At 49.3% G+C, this 26,913-nt stretch overlaps 7 protein-coding genes across 7 annotated transcripts, besides 1 other annotated feature; 5 read left to right on the forward strand and 2 right to left on the reverse strand.

Moving 5' to 3' along the window:
• Nucleotides 1-185: 185 nt before the first annotated feature.
• On the forward strand, nucleotides 186-8,741 carry FPRO_02057 (uncharacterized protein; the record flags this gene model as incomplete). Its single annotated transcript, XM_031218570.1, has 3 exons — nucleotides 186-2,943; nucleotides 2,973-5,782; nucleotides 5,844-8,741. 3 exons carry the CDS (start codon nucleotides 186-188, stop codon nucleotides 8,739-8,741), a joined length of 8,466 nt encoding a protein of 2,821 aa, XP_031074417.1.
• A 463-nt stretch (nucleotides 8,742-9,204) lies between these two features.
• Nucleotides 9,205-9,657, forward strand: FPRO_02056 (uncharacterized protein; the record flags this gene model as incomplete). Its single annotated transcript, XM_031218681.1, has 1 exon — nucleotides 9,205-9,657. One exon carries the CDS (start codon nucleotides 9,205-9,207, stop codon nucleotides 9,655-9,657), a length of 453 nt encoding a protein of 150 aa, XP_031074418.1.
• Nucleotides 9,658-9,691: 34 nt separating this feature from the next.
• FPRO_02055 (related to Tri201-trichothecene 3-O-acetyltransferase) lies at nucleotides 9,692-11,176 on the reverse strand (the record flags this gene model as incomplete). Its single annotated transcript, XM_031218792.1, has 1 exon — nucleotides 9,692-11,176. One exon carries the CDS (start codon nucleotides 11,174-11,176, stop codon nucleotides 9,692-9,694), a length of 1,485 nt encoding a protein of 494 aa, XP_031074419.1.
• A 1,657-nt stretch (nucleotides 11,177-12,833) lies between these two features.
• On the forward strand, nucleotides 12,834-14,244 carry FPRO_02054 (uncharacterized protein; the record flags this gene model as incomplete). The annotated part of the gene is made up of 5 exons (XM_031218903.1): nucleotides 12,834-13,026; nucleotides 13,077-13,096; nucleotides 13,147-13,254; nucleotides 13,307-13,701; nucleotides 13,752-14,244. 5 exons carry the CDS (start codon nucleotides 12,834-12,836, stop codon nucleotides 14,242-14,244), a joined length of 1,209 nt encoding a protein of 402 aa, XP_031074420.1.
• A 1,298-nt stretch (nucleotides 14,245-15,542) lies between these two features.
• Nucleotides 15,543-23,722, forward strand: FPRO_02053 (polyketide synthase; the record flags this gene model as incomplete). Its single annotated transcript, XM_031219014.1, has 12 exons — nucleotides 15,543-15,704; nucleotides 15,752-15,896; nucleotides 15,952-16,223; nucleotides 16,270-16,612; nucleotides 16,663-16,753; nucleotides 16,805-16,875; nucleotides 16,931-17,016; nucleotides 17,070-17,715; nucleotides 17,769-17,919; nucleotides 17,972-18,938; nucleotides 18,987-22,508; nucleotides 22,562-23,722. The coding sequence occupies 12 exons, from the start codon at nucleotides 15,543-15,545 to the stop codon at nucleotides 23,720-23,722; spliced, it is 7,617 nt and encodes a 2,538-aa protein (XP_031074421.1).
• A 169-nt stretch (nucleotides 23,723-23,891) lies between these two features.
• Nucleotides 23,892-24,636, reverse strand: FPRO_02052 (uncharacterized protein; the record flags this gene model as incomplete). The annotated part of the gene is made up of 2 exons (XM_031219125.1): nucleotides 23,892-24,151; nucleotides 24,204-24,636. The coding sequence occupies 2 exons, from the start codon at nucleotides 24,634-24,636 to the stop codon at nucleotides 23,892-23,894; spliced, it is 693 nt and encodes a 230-aa protein (XP_031074422.1).
• A 403-nt stretch (nucleotides 24,637-25,039) lies between these two features.
• On the forward strand, nucleotides 25,040-25,866 carry FPRO_02051 (uncharacterized protein; the record flags this gene model as incomplete). Its single annotated transcript, XM_031219236.1, has 2 exons — nucleotides 25,040-25,532; nucleotides 25,589-25,866. 2 exons carry the CDS (start codon nucleotides 25,040-25,042, stop codon nucleotides 25,864-25,866), a joined length of 771 nt encoding a protein of 256 aa, XP_031074423.1.
• An 854-nt stretch (nucleotides 25,867-26,720) lies between these two features.
• Nucleotides 26,721-26,792: a sequence feature (Short protein (FPRO_02050, CZR32224.1) was converted to a misc_feature.).
• Between the last annotated feature and the right edge of the window lie 121 nt (nucleotides 26,793-26,913).

A 26,913-nucleotide genomic window follows, 5' to 3' on the forward strand; every position in this document is an offset into this window, starting at 1 on the left:
TGTATAACTGAAAGACATCTCAAGCGTGAAATAAGTCGAACAACTCTTGTCACAGATCACCAGCCCTTCGAACAACAGGAATTGCCTTATATCTTCATTTGGTTAATCATTATTCCAACAATCATCTTCAGGATAAAAATAAAAACAACTATAAAAAATAAAAACAAACATAAAAATAAAACGCGATGACTACTCAAGCGAGCTCCGACATACTCTGCGAGCTTTTCACGGATATCTTTAATGAGGAGGGGGACGTCAATATTGCCACGTTGGCGGTACGACAGACAAAGACCCTGAAGAGCGCCATCAGCGTTCTACGCAAGGAAAAACTGACGTTATTTCGGAGCCCTTCCGCGGGATCTATCCTAAATGTGATGGACTCCATTGTCGACATCTCTAATGAAAATCTCGAACTGCTTCGCGCAATTGGGGCCGAGTTCCAAACCAAGACGTTAAGCGATATTGCGAGGCTCTATCTCGATACATCATACCTTTCAGGAGGAACCATCTCTGGTCTTGATAGAGTCAAGTGGGAGCGTGAACTATTTCGGCTCGAGCCAACTGCTGTTCTGTACAATCTTGTGGCTTCAGGAGATATTCCCGTGGCATCGGAAGCTAAGGCTGAGACCGAGAGACTTCTCCTTACTGCCGTTCGGGAGAAGGTTGATTTGTCGGCTCACCCTTTACGAAGGCTGACCGACATTGCATCTTACAAGTCCCCTCCCATTTCTACCTCAGTCAGCCCAGATGTACTCGAGACCTCTATCGAAACCATTGAGACCATACAGCGTCTACAAGCTGTGGTATTGAACCCGCGTCACATAGGCCCTCTTATCACAAATGGACTGCTCTCCGCGAGGGCTATCTCCTCCATGGAGGCAGAGGCTTTTGCAGATCGCTTGGAGAGCCATATTCCTCACAGTGATGCCATCCAGATACATGATAATGCTTTCACCATCACGACCCGCAATGAGCAGACTTGGGTCGAGTTTTTGAGATCCAAAAGTGAATCGTTGCTTCCGGCTACGCGCACGAAAGATTCAGAAGTTCCAGAAATCGAGACCAAAGACGATAATGAAACCGATATTAACTTCTCTACACTTTTTGGCTCTCACAGCGATTTTGGCAACATGGGTTCCGAATCAGTGCTCAGTCCAGCGGCATATCTTGTCGAACTTCTCAATACGCTGCGAAGCCATGTTATTTCCCAAACCCACAACACGACTCTGCTAGACAAGCTCCAGGAACGCCGTGGTGACCTGCGATGGTTGCAGCTTACTGACGAAAACACGACCACAACCATTCCCTACCTCGATCTTGCTAACGAGGTCATGGAATGCTACTTGGTCAGTAAGCATGGAGCCCAATTGGGAAATGGATACCCCAAAGCATTGGAGAAGCTTTGCGCCGAAGCTGAGAATGCGAATGCTTCGTTAGTGGAGCCCTCCAACATTCAGATGAATGTCTACAGCAAGCTCATTCAGTCGGTGGTTGCTCCTCTCCATAAGTTCCCATATAACTATGGTATTGATTTTGTGAAGACGGCCCTCGAGCCGATGGGTATGGACATTTACGATCTTTTTACCGACTTCATGTCAGGTCCCCGTCACCTCCTCGAAATTCTACCCCCTGGGGCCTTCAAACACTACACTCCTGAACTTATCACTGCTGCCGAGGAATCTCTCCAAAGGGTGGGTTCCGCCCTCATTTTGGGACTCGAGGAGTCTGATTATACTTGCATCACGCACGAGAGCTTCATGTCTCTCAAGCTCCTTCGGGCTGTCCTGCCTGGGAAGAGTACAATAAGCGGCAAGGAATACGAGAATGCAATTGGTTATGACGGCTGTGCAGCATATTGGGGCTATGAAGACGCCAGTGATATGCTCAATATGTCTGAAGGTGGCCTTTCCCTGATCAAGAGCGAGCTATTAGAACGTTGTGGCCTAGAATATGACGAGCTGGTTGAGGTCCTCCAGACTAGCTTTATGAAAGGTCGCACCATCATCACATCATATGATGGATGCTCTTCAATTCCGCAGGACCTGGAAGCACTAAGGCTTCGAGCTTCTGTCTTGGTGAACGCAAATGGTGCTCTCACTGAGTCTATTTGTAGTGATCTACAGAGCTTCATTCGCCTCAGACACCGCCTTAGATGGGATACCAGCACTCTGGATGCGGCACTCTATTCTCTTAGCCAGTCCAAGCCTGCCAGTTTTACTGGCATTGATGCTGGAATGGTCAATGGACTAGCAACCCTCAAGCACTTGAGTGAGCTAAGCAACGTTCCAATTATAGAGATATGCCCTCTGTTTGGTAACATCGATCGTAACGGGACGCAATCACTGTATAGTCGCTTGTGCAAGCGCAGTGGGTTCCGGCTAGCGGATGACGCATTAAGCCTGGAAGCAGCAGAACCTATATCGGCCAAGCACTCTGCTGTAGCCGCATTGTTGGGCGCGTCTGCTACAAAATTGCAAATTGTGTTAAACTCATGTGGGCTGGATGTATCATCCCCGCTGACACTGGAAACCCTTTCGGCTATCTATCGCACGCAGAAGCTTGCGTCTATGTTTGGCATAGAAATGAAGCAGTATAGTTCACTGGTAACTTTATATGGCTTCGATACTCGTACTGCTATCTCAAGCCCGTCATATGTACTGGCCAGCTTGAAACAGTGGAGGATGCTCCAGGAAGCTGGTTTTACCCTCGATCTACTCTGCAAGTTCCTTGGTTGCGACCAGTCGGACCTTTTGAATGACTCCGAAAGACTTTCACAGACAATGTTTGCCGGGATTCAGAGCATCGTATCACAATGGCCTGAGGTAAAAGTTGGAAATACGTATACAGAAGCCGATGTGGCGGCCGCAGCGGCAGCCATCGATAGGGAACGATCTACCGAGCTGATCGATTATATTGAAGGCAAGTTGAGCCAAAGAATGGCAAGTCCTGTAGTCACTAATCAATAAACTCAGGCAAACAGATTGTCTGCACCACAGTTGAAAGCTCAACGACGACTGTGCAACGAGTTCCTGACACGCTACGAGAGCATCTTTCTATCTTCCGGGACGCAAAGCAGACGAAGGTAACCCTGCGAGGCCTACCAGATGACCAGGTGAAATCGTCAATAGTCGACCTGGAAATGGTAAAAGAAAGAAAGAAACCCTGGAAGACAGTGATTGCCCAATTGGTCGAAAAAGCGCAGCAAATGGGTACTAAAATCGCCGCTTTGATGGGTGATACCACCATAGCTGATAAACTGAAATCTGCGATTTGTCACGACAGACGCATCTCATTTCTACGAGCTGCTCGGAAGAAGATTCGGACGCAGCAGATCGAAGCGCTAGTTGTTGATACTGTACAGCAATCAGTTTCTGGCCTGGACACAATTTCAGTCAAGTCATTGCTATCAGAAGGATCACCAAATTCTCTGGATCGAACTACCAATAGCCTGTTGGAGTTCTGTGCCGGAGGAGCGCTCGTTCCGCCTGTTAATGGTGGCTTTCAGGCCGACGTCAGTGCGCTCACTCGCAACATTCAGCGCATAGAAGGAATTCTCACCCAACTTGACATAACACCCAAAGAGCTACGGGTCCTTCTACCGTGTCACAAGTTGGAAAGCTCATTTGAACTGGACTCTATAGTGATGCTCGTTCATTATACGAAGCTACGAGCTTCACTGTCACCTTCCCAAGCATCTGCCTGTATCACCCTTTTCGAATCCCAAACAGAAGCCAATTCGAACCCCACAAACGCAGTCAAACGAATCGCCAATGCCACTGGATGGTGTTTCTCTACCCTAAACACCATTTTCAATTCTAGGTATCCTATTTCTGCAGATTCCGAGGCCGAAACAGCATCTAGAAGTCCAATCAAGTTATTGCAGATACAACGTGTTCTTGCGGCGTGTACCAAGCTTGACATCATGGATGCGCAGATCAATGAACTGTTCGGCTATTTAAATGACATAGGAACCGCAGACAAAGCGTTTTCCTTCGCAGAATTGCTACGCCAAAAAGTCAAGGCTCGTTGCTCTGAAACACCAGCCAGCGCCCTAGGAAGCACTCAGACTGGCATGAATAGACTGAAAGAGCGGCGTCGCTCGGCCCTGACTGACTATCTCCTAATGGACGATGACTTGCAGCTCCTTCGACTTGCGTCAGCCGATGATCTCTATGACTACTTCCTCATTGATGTCAAGATGGGTGCTGAGATGGAAACGTCACGAATTCGTCAGGCCATCTCTACCATCCAGCTGTTTATGCAGAGGTGTTTCTTGGGAATCGAAGAGAAGTATGGCGTACCTGCCGCCGCCGTCAGAAGTCTAAAGAGTCTCTGGGGCACCCTCGGACGCTTTACTACCTGGGAAGCTAACCGGCGAGTATTCCTCTTCCCTGAAAACTGGATTGACCCGACTCTCCGTGACACCAAAACAGAGCCCTTCAAGGCTCTTGAGGCTTCTATTCTACAAGGGGATCTAACGGAAGAGTTTATCTCGAATGCGATCAAGTCATATGTCTATACAGTTCAGCCTATCGCCCATCTGGATGTCCAGGCATACCTCTGGGATAAAGGCGACAATGACCGCGCTCGTTTCCACTTTTTTGCCCGAACCCGTACAGAGCCGCATCAGTATTTTTACCGGTGTCTTGAACTCGAGCCATTTGGTAAACTTGAACTGTTACCGTACTGGTACCCTTGGACCACCCTCGACATCGGCACGCCGCCGCAAGCTGTCGACAACACCGGGGAAGCACAACCGAAGCCTGGCGCTTACATGATCCCCACACTTGTACGAGGTAGAATCATGCTATTTGTTCCAGAGATCTCGCTTAAGTCGAAGCCATCCGAGGAATTCGCCACCCAGAGCATTACGACCATGGCCACCATGCCGCTCAACACGGCACAGCCGACCACCAAATACTGGGAAATCAAGATGGCGTGGATGGAGTTAAGAGACTCTAAGTGGTCTCCGCGTGTTGTATCACCCGATTCCCTAGTGGTTGAAGAGACAGCGAAGGATCCCCTTCCAGCCATTTCGGCGTTTCGCTTCCGGGTACGGGCTCGCTCGGCGATGGACACGAGAACGGACCTGGCAGCAAAGTTTGCCACAGGTGTCGATGGCATTCTTGTGTTAGATATCGAAAGCTGGCGCAAAATTAACAATGTTATTGAGCCTCGTTATCTGGGCCAGTTTGAGATGCGAGGAACTGAGCTATATCGGACTCAGAATCTCGAGCCTGTATTTGATCAAGACTTGGAACCGACAACTTTGCCTACTAGATTCTCCAAGCTAGATTGGACAGTGGCTGATAGGCACACTCGCCAAGTTCCTGGTCAACAATTTCCGTCTTACGAACTCCAGTATAGAAAGAAAGAGTCAGGCTCGGACACAACGAAAGCTTGCATGAAACAGCCTCTTCTTGTTAAAATCGGCGAGGACCCTAAAGACCCCCAGGATCTAAGCTGGACACTCACGTTTGACGATACACAGTCTTCACGACCTCTAGGATTATTAGTAGACGTTAAGAAAGCATCCAGTGGCGCTCAAACATTCTTCGCCCGGCCACGCACCAAGGAGCTCGAGAATGAAGGAGAAGATATCTTATCAGCAGTTGACGTCTTTCCTTTCCACCACACCTTCTCGAGCAACCTCCTCGACGCGGCTGTCACAGAGCCATCAGTGGCAGGAATCTACAGGGCAATCAGCACTCGAGAAGGTGACTCGAACGCTTTTGGACTTTACGCAGACAAACTCTATCATGAATTGTTTGACGCTTATTCAGTATACAACTGGGAATTAGGCGTGCATACCATTTCGCTGCTGATGTTTATTGGCCAGACAGCAGTTTGATCTTGCCCTCCAAGTTGCCCACCTCTTATTCGACCCTACAAAGAATCCCGACAAGCCTAGCAATTGTTGGTCATTTCCCCCTTTCAGAGATATCAAGGCGATAAAGGGCCAATCAATCCGTTCAATTTTGACGTCGCTGGCGCGGAAGGAGTCCAAGCTCTCGTATACTGACGTTGCAATTGCTGAGTGGAAAAAGAACGCTTTCAACGCACACAGTATCGCAAGAGGGAGGCCTGCGGCGTATATGCGACGTGTAGCTCAGAAATACGTCGAGACACTCATTGCAGCGGGTGATGCCAACTTCAGACAAGCCACTATGGAGAGCATCCCCATGGCTATCCAACGCTACATCGAAGCGGCACATGTCCTTGGTCCACGACCAGTCCAAGTCAAGAGCATCGGTAAGAGGAAACCGCTCACGTTCAATGGGCTCATTAATAAGGGTAAACTTGACACCTTCTCTAACGTAGCCATCGATATGGAACTCGAGTTTCCTTATTCATGCCTACAACATGGACAAGGAGGAAACAAGTCCCAGCCAGGCTCTTCGAAGGCAAAGAAAGGCCTGCTGGGCTTCCTTGCAACAACATACTTCTACATTCCAACAAACCCGCAACTTACAGCGCTATGGGATCTCATTGGTGATCGCCTGAGTAAGTTGCGAAGCTGCCAGGACATCAACGGTATGGCCCTCCGCTTGCCGCTCTTCGATCCGCCCGTTGATCCAGGTATGCTTGTCAATGCTGCTGCTGCTGGAAATGCTGGTGTTTCCACTGTGATGGGAGAACTGGACTCTCCTCTTCCGAACTACCGCTTCATTTATTTGGTCGGGAAGGCTGTTGAGATGGTCAACCAGTTAAGCAGCTTGACGGACATGTTTCTTTCTGCCAAAGAAAAGGGGGATTCAGAAGCCTTTTCTCAATTGAAAGCTCACCAGGAATCCGTGATGCAGGCTTTATACCGTGAACAGAAACTTCTACAGAAAGAGGAGGCGGAGAAAAGTATCGCTGCGCTCCGAGATCTGCGACAGAACCACGAAAGCCGCCTTACATACTACCTTCGCTTGATTGGTGAAGATCCCAATACCATGATCCCAGACAAAGACACCAAATGGACTGATATCGAGCAAGCAATAAGCTCACCATCCAAGGATGATCTTCGCATGTCTAGAGAAGAGAAGCTTGAGTTCGAAAAGTCCCAAGAGGCAGCGGGTCTGTCTTTCACTGCAACAATCTTGGATACCACGGCATCGACACTGATGGCGCTTCCCAACCTCATGACGCAAACACAACCAATGGGTGTCGGCGTTTCTCTTAAAGTCGACGCAGAGAACATAGCTAAGTGCATGGGGGGTATGTCCACAGTCATGAAGCTCAGGGCTCAGATGTGTGAGATGGAAGGTGGTCGTGCCTCGCGGCGAGGAGGCCTCATCAAGCAGTTGCAAGATAGGCGCGCCCAAGCGAATATGGCAGGACGGGAGATCAAACAGGTCGACAAACAGATCGAGTCAGCTCTAGTACGAGTTCGCATCTCCGAAGCCGATATCAAGGCACAACAAGAGAGTATCCAGCAAGCGGCAGCGACAGAGGCATGGTACAAGTCGAAGTACACGAATGCGGCCCTCTACGCATGGATGGAAAACACAACCCGAGCGTTGTGCTTTGATGCTTATGGACTAGCAATGGACCTGGCTCGAAAGGCAGAGAAAGCTTTCCAGTTTGAAAGAGGGCCACACAAAGCTGCCACGTCCGAATTCATAAGCAGCAAAGGGTACTGGAACAACGGCCATGATGGTCTTCTAGGGGCACAGACTCTACTTCTAGACTTGCGCCGCATGGAGGCTGCGTATATGGAGTGCTCTCCGTTTGACTTTCAGATCCAGAAGAATGTTTCTCTTCGTCAGATTAGTCCCCTTGCACTGATGAACTTGAGAATGACTGGCGTTGCCGTCTTCTCTGTCCCAGAGTCTCTGTACGATCTCGACTTTCCTGGCCACTACTTCCGGCGTCTCAAATCTGTCGCTGTCAGTATTCCCTGCGTCACAGGCCCATACGCAAGCCTCAATTGCACACTCAGCCTCCTAGAACACAGCTATCGTATAAGCCCACTGGCATCAAGTGGAGACTATATACGCCGAGAAAGTGATGATCGCTTCCGCACCGATCGCATACCCGTCAGTTCGATTGCTCTCAGTCAACGTAGTGCCGATAGTGGTGTCTTTGAACTCAACTTCAACAGTGAGCGATATCTGCCTTTCGAAAATGCGGGTGCCATTAGCACATGGAAACTAGAGTTGCCGCAACATGTCCGCCAATTCTCCTATGAAACCATCAGCGATGTTATTCTGCACCTCAAGTACACATCACGCCAGGGAGGAGCGCAGCTCCGCACCTCAGCTGTGGATGCTGTGAGTCGCCTAATGGCCGCTGCCGATGGTGTTAGCGAGAGTGATGGATTGTTTGCTCTGATTGACGTCGCTAGTGATTTCGCAAACGCTTGGGCATTAGCTCAATCTCAAGCTCAGACTGGACAAGCTGGCGATCTCCTGGTTTCTATAGGCGACATTGGCGTGGTGCTACCCTACTGGTCCGTCGGCTACGCCGTTAAGATCCAGTCTGTCACACTCATCTCGCGCTGTAGTTCAGAGGTCGGCGCTAGCTTCTCTGTCGACTTGCTCTATGGCAAAAATAATGAAAGAAGCTTTGGGGACAATGTCAGCCGTAATGATGGCTGGGATGTTCGTGAGATCTCGAATCTTGATGCTGACGTCGCCAATTGGGGGCTACGATTGAAGCGCAAGAATCAGGGCGGGGATCTAAAACTCGCATCGGTTAAAACCATGTACTTAATCATGCAGTACACGAGGACACAGCAATTGTCTAGAGTTTGAGCGTAAGGTAGAATTCGTGGTGGTGAGGGGAATGAAAACATGATAATTCAGTATTTATTCCATCCTATGTACTCATTATGTGTTGAAAAAAAAGAGCAAGTCTCGTACTTTATAGCATGCCAAGGTGTGTATATATTATATGCTTCAGTAATCTGCAAGGTATATAGTTCAAAAGATTTCATTATGGAGTAGTATTAGCTGCTTTGCCTCGATGTTCTTCAAAATAGCAGTCCTTCTCTTGGTCAATCGAATATCTATGTTGGGTCACTAGCCTCGTCATTATGTAATTAATGCCACTATAAAAAAAGCCTTTTAAGATGAGAGCCAAGCCTTTTTGAACTTCAACCTTATTTATTACAGCCTTGTACAGAGAAATCCCGTTCGGTATGTATAATCTCAACCCAGATGACACTACTTACTCACACCCTTTATGCAGTCCACGACAGCACATTACTTCATCGAAATGGCGGTCTCTCCCGAAGCCGCTGCCATTATCCAGCGTAAGAAGGCGCAATACTGTCGTTTCGCCGACTCCAATCAATGGAACCGCTTCGACAGCATCATGCTTCCCAACGCGACGTTTCTCTTCCACAATCCAGATGGCAGTGTGATTACAAAGGGAGACATTGAGTACTCGTGGTCATCTACAAAAGATTGGGTAGCGTTCTTCGAGAATGAGTTCAAGACGATGCAGACGATTCATATTGTTGGACCAGCGGAGATGGAACAGATTGCACCTGATGAGATCAAGGCTATCTGGGCTGTTACGTATCATGCTGGGACGAAGGAACATGAGGGTGGTGTTCATGGAACAGGCGGTGGGCATTATCACGAGACGTGGAAGAAGGTTGGTGATGACTGGTTTATGGAGAGTTTGAGGATGGAAAGACTTTACTGGAAGGTATTGAGCGTTTAATCAGCTAATTCAAGACGACTACATATATCTACATTTATGACGAGCCGTTCACTCCGTTTGTGCCATTTGCCTTTTTGGCTTCAGAGGCATCCTCAGCATCAACGCCTCTATACTCGAAGTACTCACTCCATTCGCGATCATTGATCAAATCCTGAGCAAGTCTCTTCTCATAGAAGATGGCAAACTCGCATCCCTCATCTGACTCAGGTGATGGGTCGCGAGGTGGGTACACAATGATAACGCCCTCAGTGATACGATCGAGTAGGTGACGGTACGTAGCTGGCTTTGCGAAGCCAAAGTCTGCCGAAGTGATGTTTGCATCGCGATGGTCTGTCTGAAGAATAGATAGAGGAGGCTGCGCATCAACTCGTGTGTTCAGCGACGTTTTGTCGCGAATGGTAGCCACCATCTCGAGCGTCTTATCAAGGTTCTCTTGCGTGACGCTGTTGGTCAAGCGACGGATGTACGATGCCAACTCTGACAGCGACCACTCCGACATTATCTGTGCAACAGTTGGTTGCGTAACAGGCGCAGTGGGAGACGTCACAGCGAACATGACATTGTGCTGGATGCGCGGTGGCACCTTTGGGCTGTGCATTCGTCGTCTCATATCAATCGCCTCACACCAGTATAAAGTCGAGTTCGGATCGGGGTTGAAGACGGGTGCTCGGATACGCGTGAGGTTACGCCAGATGAAGGCTGAGAAGGCATCGTATGTCGAGATCCATGTTCCGTCGGTGGGAGTGGCCTTGGCTTTGAGCTCGGCTGCTTTGCTCTTGGGGAGGTGGAAGAGCAGAGACACGCCGACTTGATGGGCGGGATGGCGCTCTGGTGGAGCTGGGCCATCGATCTTTTGATCTTCTGGGGGTTCCTGCTTGATGAGGCGCGAGACGTCGAGGTTGAGAGGATCCCAGCTTGGATGCTTGGTACCGTTTACATCAGCGTAGCAGTTCTCAGCTAGCTGATGAACGAAGCCTGCCCAGCCCATTACATCATTGGTATAATGGTGATGATGGATGTTGAAGACAAGACCACCGCGGATGAAGTTGGCTTTGAAGGCTGACACGACAGGTCTGTTGTCAGGATGTGCTTCTGGCTTCTCACCATATGTCATGGGCGGTACACTCCATTGCTCAAGATCCCCAAGCGTCACAGCACTAAAGTTCGTCTTCTCCAGATCCTCAAACGAAGGATACTTATCCGCATCCTCAGGTGCATCAAGCCACTGCACAATGAACCTCACAGTACTATCCCTCGTCTTGGTAAACGAGTGACCACCGCCTGGATCCTTCTCAATGGTCCCACAGTAGTGTCTCGCCTGAGCTAAAGTCCTTTCCAACCCAGCCTTGAGGATCTCAGCGGCTCTTTCTTTCTCCGAGTCCTCTAGCTTGAAGAAGAGGGCGTAGTTGTTGTAGCTGCAGACGGTGAGGTAGTCGAGTGTGGTGACCTTGAAGCGTTCCTCTTCGGGGTCGTTTTCCCAGCCCAGTGGGTGAAGATGGTAGACCTGTTGCTTGGGCATGGCGTGGGGCACGTGGTGGATATGGTGAGATGTGTGTGTGAAAGTATGCGTGATGGGGAAGAGTATGGGTGTGAGATTGAGCTGGATTTATGAGCCTGGTAGCCGAAAGTGGGTTCTTGGCAGTATGATTCTGTGGCCACTTTCTTCTTCTTAGCTGGTTTTTCTAAGAAGCTATCAGCATTAACAGTGAGGGGCTTGCTATACGAAAGAATGGAACCGAGTTTCTGGCTGCATAAGAATTGACGAAAAAGTTGAAACAATAGTATTGGGAACGACCAACACGGTACGTTGTAAAGAAGTGGCCTGATCCTTCAATGCAGCCAAGGCTCTTGAACCGACGCAGCGTTACGGATACCAGGGACCTGGTTCTCCGATAATTATCCAAGGATATGAAGTGCCGATCATCTACAGATTTCTGATGAAGATGTTACCAACAATGCCAAGTCAGCCAAGTTTATGCAACGCCAACAGGGAACCAGGGGTGGAGGAACTTTAAAATCTGGAGCGGGACGTTGTCGGGAGCTAATAAAAAGTCCGCGCCGTCTGCTATGCGAGAGATCAGACGGTAATAGTCTTAGCTTGAGTGCTATTACAGATACCTACGGAGTAGCATGAAAACGAACTGGAATTGAGCTTAGCATAATGTCATGATGAGGGACCCCATGCTTGGGAGTAGTTGTCTTGGCCTGTAGACGGGTGTAACATTTCCGGTAACCGGGTAGTCAGCGTATATGCATCTGTTTAGATTTGTTAAGGATCTGCCCTGCTGGAACAGGTTCGAAGCCATTTGCTGAAGGATTCAAATTGCAGTGACTGATCACATGTTGTTGGTTCACCCCTGCTTGCGTTCTTTTCTCTTGGTGGGTGGGGAACCTGAATCCTTCCGGGTGCCGTTTTCCAGTCCGAGTCGAAATCTTAGACAGTCTCTCGTTTTGTACTCACAAAAGAATCATTTTAATGCTATAGGACTGCTAATCACTCATAGCTTCACTTAGGTTTCTCACAATTAATGCCAGTGACAAAGTAGTTAAACCTCACAAGGCTCGGGCCAAGCCTAGCCAGGAACAGATCATAAACTTAATTGCTCGTTTGACCAAGAAGTGGCATCAGCTTGTAGCCGAGGTTCCACCATATGGAGTTCATTCTCAGCCTAGACAGGGTCATAACCAGGCTTTTCAAAGGCGGCACCAACGTCCCGAGCAAACTTGTGAGAAAACTATCACAAGCTCCCGCCACGAGCCCCTGGAACTTTCAATGTCTAACCCGCTGCAGCCATTGCCATCAGATTCCGATGAGCCAGGATTTCGGAAACTGGTAGCTAGTCTTGGATATGATCGCCAGGAGAACACAGACAGGGACATTAACGCAAACGGATGTTTCAATCAATAACTCAATTACGGCTTGCACCGACAAGACCTTTCAGTAATAAATGACCTTGTAAATAGGCAGTTACCTGCTATAGCATCACGTCCAAAAGCAATTACTGTTTCGCCTCCCGGACCCGAGATACCGGGGTTGAGGCTCGCCACGTTTGGTACTAAACTCTCCTTAACATGGGGTATCAAAGTCTATCCGTAGAATCGTTAAAACTCAGCTTGTTCCTGGACCTCTTGTGCCTGAAGATCAACAGACCTTGTTATTGTCCTGTGCTTTCATCATGGCTACCATTGATCTGGACGGACCGGCCCTTGCGCCCCCAAAGGGCGAGGTGTCGAATCTGAACGACCCTCCGAATCAGAATGGTCTGGCTTATACTGTTCTGATTATCTGTGCGGTTATTACCACGATATGCTTCCTTCTCAGAGCTTATGGGCGAGTTTATCTGCTAAAGAAGTTTCAGACTGAAGAGAGTGAGTAGGGCGCCTGATCCTTCCCGAGTCTTAGCTAACGGAGTTTGAAGTTCTCACGACCTTGGCATATGTATGTTTGATCCTTTGGCAGTGCTTTACATGATCTCTAACAGAACCAAGGGCAACTACTGGGGTGCTGCGTATGCGACGTTCAAGATGGTGGATACGCCTGGATATTTCGTGCATCAATGGAATGTCCGTCTCAAGGATGTAATTCCCACAAACTACGTGAGCATCTCTTCACTCAGGCTATAAAACCATAATAACTGACATATATCAGTGGGTTCTCATCTTTGGAGTCTGCTACTCTTTCGTCCTCCCATTTCTCAAAATCGCGATCCTCGTTGAATGGTGTCGCCTCTTCGTGCCGAAAGGCACACGAACAAAGAGCATCTTTTGGTGGGGGTGCATGATCATTGGGTTCGTGCAGGCTACGTCCAACACCGCTATTGTCGTTGCTCTGAATATGCAGTGCAACCCGCATGAAGCCATCTGGGACTTTAGAATTCCTGGTGCCAAGTGCTGGGATTTGCATAAACTTCAGGTCGCATCTGCTACAATCCACTTGTGCTGCGATATCGCCATCTTTTTGCTACCCCAGCAGGTTATCTGGAAGCTGAAGATGTCTTGGAAGAAGAGGATGGGTGTTTCTGTTATCTTCGGACTTGGTCTACTGTAAGTGCATTTCTTGAGCTCACTAGACAGCTACTAATAGATAAATATAGGGCCTGTGTATCTGCTGCTTTCAGATTGGCTGTTACAGTCAAGTACGGCAAAGCCGCCGATGCTCTCTACGCCCTCGCCCCTCTAGTGTTCTGGGCCACCGCCGAAATGACTTGCGGCTTCTTCATCGTCTGCGTCCCGTGTATCCCCAAGATTCTCAAAGAAACCGGCGTCATCCGCAACATCAAGCGTGCATTCGGCATGAACACCGCCCCGACGAACCCAAACACTGCAGATCGATATGGCAAAAGTGGGACAAAGGGTTCACAGCTTTCCTCTACGGGCCCCAAGTCTTACTACAAGCTAGATGAGGATGGCGTGCCGCTGGGAACACTGAAGGGATCTGAGTCGACGGAGTATCTGCGGGATAATGCCAATAATGGGCAGGGTATCACTCGGACGACGCAGATCAAGATCACGCAGGATAATCGCTCGACAAGCGATTCGGAAGGCCATGCTGCGTTTCCGGCGTCTCAAAAGCCCTGGGGTGTATAGCGCAGGAGTGTTGCCAGTTGACCGATGTTGCATGAACTGTATAAACCGGGTCGAATTATGGCATTACTACTCCGTAAAATGCTGCAGTTGGTGTAAGATTTTGTATCATCTAAAAATAAATATTTGGCTAAGCCTTCAGATACCGAGAGTTAATAATTAAAGAGAAAGTTTTGCATCAGCATTAATGAGTGCTCTCTAGAAATCTGTGAGTACAGCACAAGACTGATGACATAGAATGAGGCCATTCCATGTTACATCGCGCATACCGAGGCGCAGGATACGTCTGATCGTCGTGTAAAAATCCCTATTTGACCAAGAACGAGAAATCCTTGGCAAGGAGACGAGAAAAGAAATCGTAATGCAAAGCAGTCATGATATGATGTTGGTCCTCGCTACGAGCCAAGTCTCATCAATTGTCTCCACCAAGCAGGGAATAATACGAATGGCAGGGTGATGGGCAGGGATGAGCGCTGATCTCTTCAGGGGTTGGGATTTCCCGGAAGTTCCCCTAGCTTCCTCTCCCGCCGCTCGCCTCGGAGGATTCAGCACAATTTACCCGACAGATCAGCGATTGCAAAGTTTCAGGACTGCGGCGTGGTTTTTCGGCAGATGGGTCAGTACAGGGTAAGTTACAGACTTTCGGACATGGGCTATTAACGTTACAAGACCTTTTAAAGAGGGACATCTACAGCAAGCGATGTGGCAGACGGACAAAGTCTAGAGCGGTCCTCGAAAGCGGACCGGTTGGAGCTAGGTTTATTGACTTCAAGCTTATGTTTCGACTATTTCAAGGCGTGCCGGCCCGCGTCGCCTTGTTCTAGTTCCCCGATGCCAACCTCGAAATGGTCAGCTCAAGGGAAATCAATGCCAGACACCTTCCAAGTTGACTGGTATTTTCGTTAATAGAGCCTATTTCTGTCGTATATATGCAGGTCGAACTGGACCTCTTCCGTGTCAAACTCTGTTGATGCATTAGTTCAAACCTGAGGCATTCCTCCGAGGTCAAAGTCTGTTTTTCGAAGGATTCTTGTGCAGTAGCTTCAAAGGCTACTACGAGATAGGAATGTTTATCCGTTCTGCAAAATGCCTCGGAGGAACTACAGTGGAGAGACAAGACCACTTAGGGCTGTATTATCGAACGACAGTAAACCTCCATAGGGTACCGATAGAGTAGTTGGCCGATTAGTAACGCTCTCTCCTGAATTATAGTGGTATGAGTCTTGGCACAGTAGAATACTAGACTTCTGTAGAGTTTGCCTTTCTGAATGCTATACGATCACCAAACCAGAAAGGACAAGATGAGTGATATTGCAATCGTTGGATACTCATTCAAGCTCCCTCAAGGCGTGGAGGATGATGATGCCTTTTGGGATGTTCTCGAGAACCGACGAAACTTGATGACCGACTGGCCCGAGAGTCGTGTCAAGACAGATTCATTTGCCAACAACAAGCATCAGAAGGTTGTACTTCCCATCCAGCACATGGTACATATCTGATACTGCTATAGTGGAATGGAAAAGGAGGGCATTTCATCGAAGACGATGTCGCCGCCTTCGACGCTCCCTTCTTCTCACTCACGGCCAAAGAAGCTTCGGCCATGGATCCGATGCAGCGCTGGACGCTGGAAGCTACTTACCACGCTTTCGAGAATGGTGAGATAACCCAAGACCATTCATACAGAAGGAGTACTGACTGTTTGTCACGTAGCTGGTCTCCCGCTTGACAGTCTCAAGGGCTCTCGCACTGCCGTCTTCTCGGCCTCTATGCTGGAGGACTACAGCAGAATGACGGCTGTGGACCCAGACAACTTGGAGCGAACAGCTGTGACTGGAAGTACGGTCTCGTGTATTATCCCGAACCGTGTCAGCTGGTACTTCGACCTTCGTGGGCCAAGCATTCACGTCAATACTGCTTGTTCCAGTAGTTTGTCCGCTGTCGATATGGCCTGCAAAGCTCTGAAGAGCGGCGATGCTTCTTGTGTAAGTCATAGCCCACCTCCACCTGATGATTGACTAATTTTCACAGGCTGTGGTGACCGGCGCAAACCTTCTTCTTGACCCTAGCATCTTCCAGGTTCTGGCTAACCAGGGCTTTCTCTCGCCTGATGGCGTTTGCTATAGCTTTGATGAACGGGCCAACGGGTATGCACGAGGTGAAGGAGTTATTGCCGTTGTTCTGAAGCCTGTTGAAGCTGCGATTGAGAATGGTGATATGATTCGAGCTGTGATCCGATCGATTGGCTCGAACCAGGATGGCCATACCCCGATTCTCACACAGCCAAGCTCTCAATCTCAGGAAGAGCTGATCCGCCATGTTCACAAACAAGCTGGTTTGTCGATGAGGGAAACTCGCTATGTGGAAGCTCACGGTAGGTGTCATCGCAACCCGTCCAAGTTATGAGCTGACCATGGACTCAAGGCACGGGTACTCCCGTCGGTGATCCAATCGAGGTCAAAGCTATCGGGCGGTGCTTTCAAGAACATCGTTCTCATTTGGAACCACTCTACGTGTAAGTCGTCGCTTTCACCCAGAGAAGAGTGTTGACTGATGGAATGGACAGTGGTTCAGTGAAAGCAAACATAGGGCATCTTGAAGGAGCCAGTGCACTTGCAAGTCTGGTCAAATGCATCTGTAATGTTACCTATCTACATATCAAGGCGAAAAGTACCCGAACTGACACTGCTAGTGATACTTGAGAAAGGAGTTATTCCTCCCAACGCGCTTCTTCGAAAGATGAATCCAGCATTGAACGCGGACTCATACAACATCACCGTAAGTACAGAATCCGTAGTTATTATACCCTATGTTGATTGGAACTACGTTAGGTACCAACGAAGACCATCGAGTGGCCTGCTGAAGGCCTCCGTCGGGTATCTCTCAATTCTTTCGGGTTTGGGGGCTCAAACTCTCACATAGTTCTTGACGATGCACTTCACTACTTACAGGATCGTGGCCTCAGCGGTATCCATAACACAGCCCTCGTCGTAAGGCATGTAACGAATGGTTCAGGTATCACTAACGGACATGGGCCAGCTCATACCAATGGTACCAACGGAACTAATGGTGTCGCAAATGGTCACTCAGACGTCGAAAGTCACAAGCTTCTAGTATGGACTGCTGCCGACGAAAAGGCAGCCAAGCGAACTATCGAAGCTTATGACACCTTTTACAAACAGAAGGTGTCAGGGAACCGTAGGAAGCTCGAGTTTCTGGCATCTACTCTTAGTACACGCCGAAGCAACATGCTTTGGAGAGCTTCTGCCGTAGTTGACGGATCAACGAACCAAGTATTGTCAACTTCGAAGCCTATTCGAAGCTCGGAGGACCTTGGCCTGGCCTTTTTGTTTACAGGTCAAGGCGCGCAGTACATTAACATGGGCTTGGGACTTGAGCAGTATTCTATCTACAGGGAGACGCTAGAGAAGATCAGCGAGATCTATTCCAGTTTTGGGTGCTCGTGGAGCCTATTTGGTAAGTAAATCCAATGAATAAAATCCTAAAAGCTTGCTGACGATTACGACTAGACGAGCTTAGATGCGGAGAAAACATCAACTTGCCTCAGTATAGCCAGCCGCTTTCAACCGCTGTGCAGATTGCCTTGGTCGATCTGCTCGCTGGCTTCGGTATCACTCCCAAGGTGGTGATTGGTCATTCTTCAGGTGAGATCGCTGCAGCGTACGTATCATCAATACTTTGGACTGTGAATGAGTGTACTAAGTCGTCCTAGATATGCATCCGGCGGACTGTCTCTAGAATCCGCTTGTAGAGTGTCCTACTTCCGTGGTCTCTTGGCTGGAAAGCTGAGAGAGGCAAACACATCATCTCCCGGCGCCATGCTGTCCATTAACCTTGCAACGCATCACGTCTCGGAGTATCTGGAGAAAACAGGTGTCACTACAGTCAATGTTGCATGCATCAACAGTCCGCTCAACGTCACTCTCTCGGGGACCAAAGAGGCTATCGACAAGGTCAAATCTCAGGCTGATCAAGATGGCATGTTTGCGCAGAAACTCAATACCGGGGTTGCATATCACTCACCATCCATGAAAGCCATCGCGAGCGAGTACCTTGCTGCACTAGAGGGACTCACCAAGGGAAAGGATGGGACTAGTATCCCGATGGTCTCGTCTGTCACTGGCAAAAGGATTTCTCCAGAGACATTGTCGACTGGCCAATACTGGGTAGACAACATGCTATCACCTGTTCGATTCGCCGAAGTAGTGCAGGTTATTGTGAACAAGAACTCAGCACGCAAACCTGGCTTGGTTAACATAGCTGACTTGATTGAGATTGGTCCTCACCCAGCTCTTCGAAGGCCCGTGAAAGACACCTTGAGTAACATGTCCGTTGCGGCCAATGGAGTACGATATAACTATGTCTTGCATAGATCACACCCGGCAGCTCAAACCACCCTCGAACTGGCTGGACAGCTATTCTGCCAAGGCTATCCCGTTTCCATCTTGGCAGTCAACCAAAAAAACAAGAAGGAGAACTTTCTGGTTGATTGTCCCAATTATCCATTCGACAGATCACAGCGATACTGGGCTGAATCACGTATCAGTAGAGACTTCAGACTACGGGAGGTTGTCAAGGGGGATTTGCTTGGGGTGAAGGTTTCTGACTGGAACCCACTAGAGCCTCGATGGAGGAACTTTTGGAGCATTGACTCATCTCCTTGGACTGGAGATCACAAGGTGACTTTCATGATGAAGATACTGCGGCACTACTAACGTAGATCATAGATTAGTGACACTGTCCTGTTTCCAGCATCTGGCATGCTCCTCATGGCTATTGAGGCTGCTCAAGAGATGACTCCATCTGGCCGTGCTGCCTCTGGATATAACATTGAGAAAGCTGAGTTTATGAACCCAATAATTGTGCCAGAAACTTGGGAGGATCGTCTCGAGACCCAGGTCCGCCTGCGAGTTGCCGACACGCAGCATGATGCAAAGTTCGACATCAGCATCTTCACGTACTCACGCAATGAGTGGGTCGAGTGCTTCACTGCGAACATTTCGGTCGAATATCAGGATACAGGTAGGTACGACAAGCGGCGAGTGAAACACGAGCACATACGGGGCCAGTATCAGAAATTAGCTGAGATGTGTACTTTACCCATCGACTCTCGCGTCTTTTACCATGATGCGGCAGAGGTTGGACTGCAGTATGGCGATTGGTTCCAGCTGATGCGCAACATCAAGTGGGATGGTGAGAACTCATCAGTGGCAAGCGTTGATCTACCACAGCCAAAGTTCACTACCAAGGGCCTAGTCCATCCAGCTGCGCTCGACCAAGCCTTCCAAGTTCTCCGAGCTGGCTCTCGTCAGCAACCCGCAGCCAATGTCCCCATAAGACTCGAAAATGCATGGTTCGCCTCCAAACCATGGAAAACACCTTCGGTTCAGTGGATGTGCAGTGCGACTCCGACTGTTCACGGTTACGGAGAGCAAGGCGAGGTCGTGGCTTTGGCTGACGATGGAGAAGTCCTTTGCTGCATCGAGCGTGCAGTTACATCTGCTGTCTCGGGCGGAATAACCCAAAAGGAGAAGAAGCTGGTTTATTCGATTGAGTGGAAGCCACATTTCAGCATGCTTGGTCCAGACCAACTTGCACGATTATGCACCGCTCATGCTGTGCCGAAAGACGACAATGCAGTCCTGGAGAATCACTCGAAGCTCTGTCGTACACTTGAGCTCGTAGCTGCTCGTGTACTGAAGCGTATAGACAACTCCAAAGTCCCAACATACTTGCAGCGTCATGTCCAGTGGATGGAACACCACGTTAGCAAGCTATGCCCTGAAGATCAAGACGAAGCAATCAAGATTAGTAACGAGGAGCTCGAGTCTATGCTAGATGAGGTTGACGCTGTACTTCCAGCTTGGAAGCTATACACAACATGTGCCCGAAAGCTGCCAGAGATTCTATCCGGAGAGCTAGACCCTCTACAGGTAGTATTTGAGTCTGACCAGGCCGACATCTTCTACTCAGATCTCTTCCGGAATCTCTGCGCTGATGGTCAGCTCAATTATCTACTTGACTTGGCATCGCATGAGAATCCAACTCTGAGAGTTCTAGAAGTCGGTGCTGGTACAGGTGGTATGACGGGACATGTCATATCAGCTCTACAAGAACGTGAGAAGCGCACTGGAGGACTGGCGTTCTCAGAGTATACCTACACGGACATATCACCTGCTTTCTTTGAAACTGCAGGTCAGAGATGGCCAGAGCTCAAGTCCCAAGGCCGGATCAATTTTAAGACACTCGATCTAGACCGTAGTATTGACAGTCAAGATTTTGAGCCCGGTTCTTATGACTTGGTCATCGCGGCCAGTGTGCTGCATGCTACCCCATACCTAGAAGCCACGATACGCAATGTTCGCAAAGCTCTGAAGCCGGGTGGTCGTCTCATCCTCCTAGAGGTTATCAATCCCGATGACATCGCTACGAACTTCATGGCTGGCCTTGTGCCAGGCTGGTGGGTTGCTCGTGAGGAGTGGAGACCGCATTCTGCTGCTATACCAGAGCATCTTTGGGATAAGTGCCTCAAGGACAATGGCTTCTCAGGGAATGACTTGGTGATTCGAGACTATCAAGATGATCAGTGTCATATTATGAGTGTCATCGTCACCACTGCCAGTGAGCATGAGCAAGCAGTTGAGCAAAAGGCAAGAAAAGGCCGTCTGGTCATGCTCATCAGTGACGAGGCGTCGACGAAGGAGACGGGGCTTGCAGATCAAGTTCGCACACTTGTTGATCCAATACTAGAGCGGCGTACAGTCATCGTTCCATTCTCACTAGGCCCAGTTCATGAGGAGCTGGCCAATTTGACAAGTGACGATCTTGTCATTTGCCTCGCCGAAGCTGGAGACAAGCGTATCCTCTCGAATCTCTCGGAAGAACAGTTTGGTAGCCTTCAGTTTATGATCAGAAAAGTCTCGAACCTTCTTTGGGTCACCTCAGCCAGCATCAGCGACCCAATGTGTCCAGAATACAGTGTCGCTCAGGGCTTCTTCCGCTCCATCCGCGCTGAGCAGCCTGAAACTCGTATTGTCACTCTAGCAATAGACGGCGACATAGCCCAAGCGTCACAGCCAGATTTCATCTCAAAAGTCTACAAAACTGCTTTCGATACTAAAACGCCGTCAAAAGAGGTTGAGTACATTGTCCGAGATGGCGTCATCGCCACAGGCCGCGCGGTTCGAGACATCAGCACTGATACGGCATTGCGATCCCTTGTTTCCAAACAGCTGCAACAAAAGCCTTGGGGCGATGGACCAGCGTTGAAACTTGGTATTAGCAAGCCAGGGTCACTCGAGTCACTTCAGTTTGTGGAAGACCAGTTCCATGCTGAGGAACTCGGTCCTTGTTATGTCGAGATTGAAGCAAAGGCCTGGTGTCTAGCCTCTCGTGAACTTGACATTACCCTTGGTCACCCTGAAACGCGAACTGAGGAATTCGGCAGTGATTGCGTTGGTGTTGTCACACGTATTGGGAAGAACTGCAGCACTGCCATTGGGCTAGGGGATCGCGTGGCTATGATCTCCGTTGGTTGCATGAGGAAGTATCCTCGTGCCGACGAAACAAGCGTCTTCAAGATCCCTGACTCGCTCAGCTTCGAAGATGCTTTTTCGCTCACAATTCCGGGATTTACTGCCTGCCATTCAATTCTCAATGTTGCACGCGTACAAGAGAATGAAAAGGTCTTGATTCAGTCGGCTGGAAGTAGTGCGGGTCAGACTGCATTGAAGCTCGCTCAGACACTTGGTGCTCAAGTGTTTACTACTGTGTCAACTGGGGCTGAGAAGCAACTACTCATTGACAACATTGGCCTGAGCACAGATAATATCTTTGACAGCAATTCCCCGTGTCTTGCTGAAGATGTGATGAGAGTCACCGTAGGAGAAGGCGTTGATGTGCTATTCGACTTTTCTCGGGACAATGTACGCACACCACTCTCTTGCGTGGCCAATGAGGGACACATTGTCAGCCTTGGTGGTAGCAACAAGCCAGTGGCTTCTAACATGGCTGCGGAGATCATGTCGAGAAATCTCACCTTCTCTTCCATCGATATCTTGCGTCTGAAGCCCAAGGTTTTGAGCCAACTGGCAAAAACAATGATGCAGCTCCTAGCTGAAGATAAAATCCAAATGCCCCAGCAATTACCAGTCTACAAGGTATCTGACATCAAAGACGGCTTCAGGAAACTGCAAGACGATACCATCGAGCGTGTGATAGTAACAGCAGAACAAGGGGATGTAGTTCCGGTAAGCCAACACCAACCTGGTTGTTACATTGTTAGCTAACTCACAACTTACAGCAATTTGTTCAAGATCGTCGCCTATGGAAATTCGATGGTGATTCCACCTATTTAGTAGCCGGTGGATCTGGAGGTCTCGGTCGAGCCATTATTAGATGGATGGCTGACAGGGGAGCTAAACACCTGATTGTCCCCTCTCGATCGGGTGCAACATCTGAAGCAGCTACACAGCTGGTAGCCGAGTTGGCATCCCGCGGCGTCAATATTGTTGCGCCCAAGTGCGATGTTTCTGTTCGCGAAGAGGTCGCAGCCATGCTGAATGAATGTTCATGCACTATGCCCCCAATCAAGGGCTGCATCAACGCAGCCATGGTTCTGCAGGATGCCATATTCCAGAGCAACATGACATTCCAACAGTGGCAACTCACCATACGGTCCAAGATCAACACTTCTAAGAACTTGCACGAACTACTTCCCAAGAATCTCGACTTCTTCATCCTTCTCTCCTCTCTTGCTGGTGTTGTTGGTCAGATGGCCAGTGCAAATTATGCTGGTGGTTGCGCGTATCAAGATGCACTAGCCAGATATCGGAGGGCGCATGCTCAGAATGCGCTGTCTCTTGACATTGGATGGATGAGTAACATCGGCATCATTGCTGAGAAAGAGGCGTATCAACGGCAGAGACAGACGTCGAATGATATGCAGCCCATCGATGACAAGGAGTTACTTGCGTTGCTCACTATATGTTGCGACCCGAATAATCCCATCGAGGTACCGCCATTGTCTGAGGGACAAGTCCTTTTTGGTCTGCGAACACCCGCGGATATCCTCAGTGAAGGCCAGCAACCTCCAGCTCTTCTCGAACGACCTCTCCTCGGCGCATTATCATTCTTAGCAGGCAACAACAATACACTAACCCAAGCTGTTGACCGCGTCGAGGACGTGCGAGATGTCTTCCAAAAGTCTTCAGATGCTAGAGAGCGGCAACAAGTTGTCATAAGGGCCGTAGCTGCCAAGCTCGCGCGGGCCATGTCCATCTCGCCTGAGGACGTTGAGCCAAGCAAGCCGCTTTCGTCGTACGGAGTAGACTCGCTGATGGCGGTTGAGCTGAGGAATTGGATCAATAAGGAGTTTAGCTCTACGGTAGCCGTGTTCGATATCATTGGAAGTGTATCTATTGCTGGGGTTGCAGAGGTCGTCGAGAAGCGAAGCTCGATTTAACGAGCCCTTTCAGTTCAAGATAGTCGAGCGATGCAAAAAGGAGCTTTACAGTTTACCGTGACGTAGTGTTATAGACTTTATTGATATCGGATTGTTAATCTCTATGTGAGCTCAAGTCTGGAATCTCAACCTGTCCAACTGTCCTCGCCCCATATTTCAAGCAAATCTCTTATCTGACAATAACAAGCTGGCCATTTGGCGCATGGTTGATGGTGATGTTGGGACTGCTGTTTGCAAAGTCAATGCGCAGCGAATTTCTCATCTTAGCTACGTCAACCAGTTGACCGACTTGCAATCCCTGACCAGACGAGATATAGAAGGTGTCGGCAGGCTTGATCTGATACTGGTTGCCAGGCTCGGGCCTGAAAGTAGCAAGGGGAACATTGCTACCGCCATCGGGAGAACCAGCCACACCGACAAAGAAGTTATCTAAGGGTCAAAGTCAGCTATCTGTGCCTCGGGGGCATAGTAGAGAACTCACTCTCTGTAGCCGTCTGAAGGGTGAAGTCATTGCCGGTGTCGATCTCAAAGGCATTGACGAATGCAGACGACGGTCCCGGCGATCTGTCAAACGAAGGCATACGCCCGTTGACCACAACCATGTTCAGAGTCGTCCCAGGATTCTGACTGCCATCATCAGATTGTGAACCAAGATTCACTGCCTTCGCCTGCGCGATCTGGACTTTAGTTCCCTCCTTGGGGCTGCCCCTCCAGGAGCCGACGGTGCCGTAGTAGGTCTTCCAGATCTCGAACTCGGTCTGCCCTCCATCGGGACAGCCCTCGCTTGACTGGTAAACGTTTGTCCAAACGTTACTGCTGGAGATGCCTGTGACCTCTGGCTTCTCGCCTACGAGGTTGTAGTTTTGGGAACTGCCCGTGTTGTTTCTGATAACGATGGTGTATTTGTTGACCATTTTTTCTGCTGTTTGCGGATTGAGGATGGAAGTTCCGAAGTGGGCAGTTCTGGCTATTGCCAAGGTGCAAAACGGAAACGCCTTTTATAGTACTTCTTGCCAGCTGCTGAGACTTGGGGAACCGAATTGCATCAATCGGTGCTCTATGCTCTCGTGCCCGCACTACACTGGGCTGAGAGTGATCTAGACACCATAGTTGATGCTTGGCTGGCTGAGTTAGTTATGAACTAGTTCAAACCATTGGTTACTATGCCAGAAGTGGACTTAGAAGGTCATTGGCGCGATGCTGAAAGCCGAAATCCCCTTGAGCTAGTGGTGGCCAGGCTATCAACTTCGTATAAACAGCAGTCTAACCCCTCATTTAGTCAACTTTCGTCTTCTCCCCTTTGCAGCCATCTCCATCATGAAAAGACCTCTCCTAGACATGCACGTGGCTCCCTCTTCGTCATGGTCGACGAATGACAAGCCACGGAACATTACAATCACAAACTCCACAGGCAGCACTCAGAGCTACGCCCTGTTCGCCGACACGCCAAAGATCACACCAGGCATACCAGTGATCATCAACAACATCATCCTAGTCCTGCGCGGCGTAGCTAGTGCCTCTAGCCAAGCGTACTTTACGCTTCCCAAGTCTCCCTTCTACGCCGTCTGCGGCACAAGCTACTGCGGGGAGTCCACGGTCGAGACTACAGTCGAGGTTCTGGATTCGAGACCTGTTGAGGTTGGGCACAAGGCAGATGACCAGACGTTGGTAGCGGGTACTACGCTGGAGCTAGTCATCAAGAGGGGAACGCCCAACTTTGCAAACAGGCCTGATATCGTACCTACTGGCCATGAAGGATGTTTCTGTATTCGGACCAGCAGTGAGTTTACGCATAGTCAAGCACGTGCCGGCAAGTCTAGATCCCAACCCCTCACTTATCCCCTGTGCTTAGACTAACACCGCTAGGGGACTTTGTCGTCGGCATCTCGCTGTTCAAGAAGCTATCACGCTACTTCGGGCCATTTGCTACGTTCCGACCTGCGCCTGGGGCTGAGTACCAGATCCAGCCGCTGAACCGTTTCTACCTCGCTGTTGGAGATTACGATGTGCGCTCGCCTGCACCGAAAGGTCTTGAGACGAGGAGTTGTCTGATTGACTTTAATGTTTTGGAGTTGGATAATGTGCAGGTTCACCATACGGAGACGGGTCGGTTGTTTGTTAAGTCGGATTTTAATGAGGACTGAGGGAGGGGATGACTGCATGGGCCGGAGATCATGGGACGGGACGTGCGGCTGGAATATCCTTACGCTCTCCAGCCTTTGTAACCAGCCACAGAGTCTGCACGTATCATCTAAATGCCGGGTGAACCGATCTGGGTGATATTAGCGCGTCAGGGTACCATAAACGATTGAACAACGTACGGCATGAACCAATGCCTTTCCAAAGAGAACGGCCTGTTCGCGAGATCTTAGATAGCGTGCATAAAAGGTTTACACTATTGATCAGCATTTGAAGGATGCATAGTGTCTTGTCAGCCGTGACTGGCTAGTTTTAGTTCCTCGCAGGCGCCATCGCGACTATCTGGGGATCTTCTCCCGCTCCCGTCCAATAGTGTATTTCTTAGCGCGCCAGAACAGTCTGAAGCTGTTAATCAGCCGTCTCATGAGAGAGAGCGCAGTGGATTGTTTCCGAGATCAGATGGGTCTAGATCTCTCTGTCTGGTCGCTCCCATGGCGGGATCTCCGCGATCAGTTGATCGGTCCGCCACTAGTCTTGAGGCTTTTGGGCATGATGTAGCAAACATCGTGGGGTAGGATATATGTTCATCACTTTGGGAGTAGGAGTAAACAAAGTCAGAGGAGTCTGGGCAGATACCGAGCAAAATCTCATAGTTTAACAGCACCAAGGACATTTCAGCAATTGGATGGTCCAAACTGTTTTTATATGTGTCTTGCTTCCCGCACAATTGCTGTAAGCCGTTTCTTCTGCGTCAAAATATTAAGCTATAGCAGTCATTGACCGAAAGGTATCAATGTAAGATAAAAAAAAATCTATTGAGTGTTCATGCACAAGTAGTATAGAAGAATGGTAGTCACACCTAGAAGTGGACAAGAACTGAACAAACTTTGCTACGCCTCCTGCCACAGCATAATAAGGATCTTTTGCACATGGCGTCTGCGTAGTTTCTGCTATATCTACCGCCATCTGTTCATTAGCCTAGCTACTTCCATTAGCATTAGAAATATCAGAAACTCTTCCCATGAACGTACTCGGAATGCGGCACTGCGATC

The sequence above is a fragment of the Fusarium proliferatum genome, assembly GCF_900067095.1.
Source record: "Fusarium proliferatum ET1 genome assembly, contig: FPRO_scaffold001, whole genome shotgun sequence".
Classification (NCBI taxonomy): Eukaryota; Fungi; Ascomycota; class Sordariomycetes; order Hypocreales; family Nectriaceae; genus Fusarium; species Fusarium proliferatum.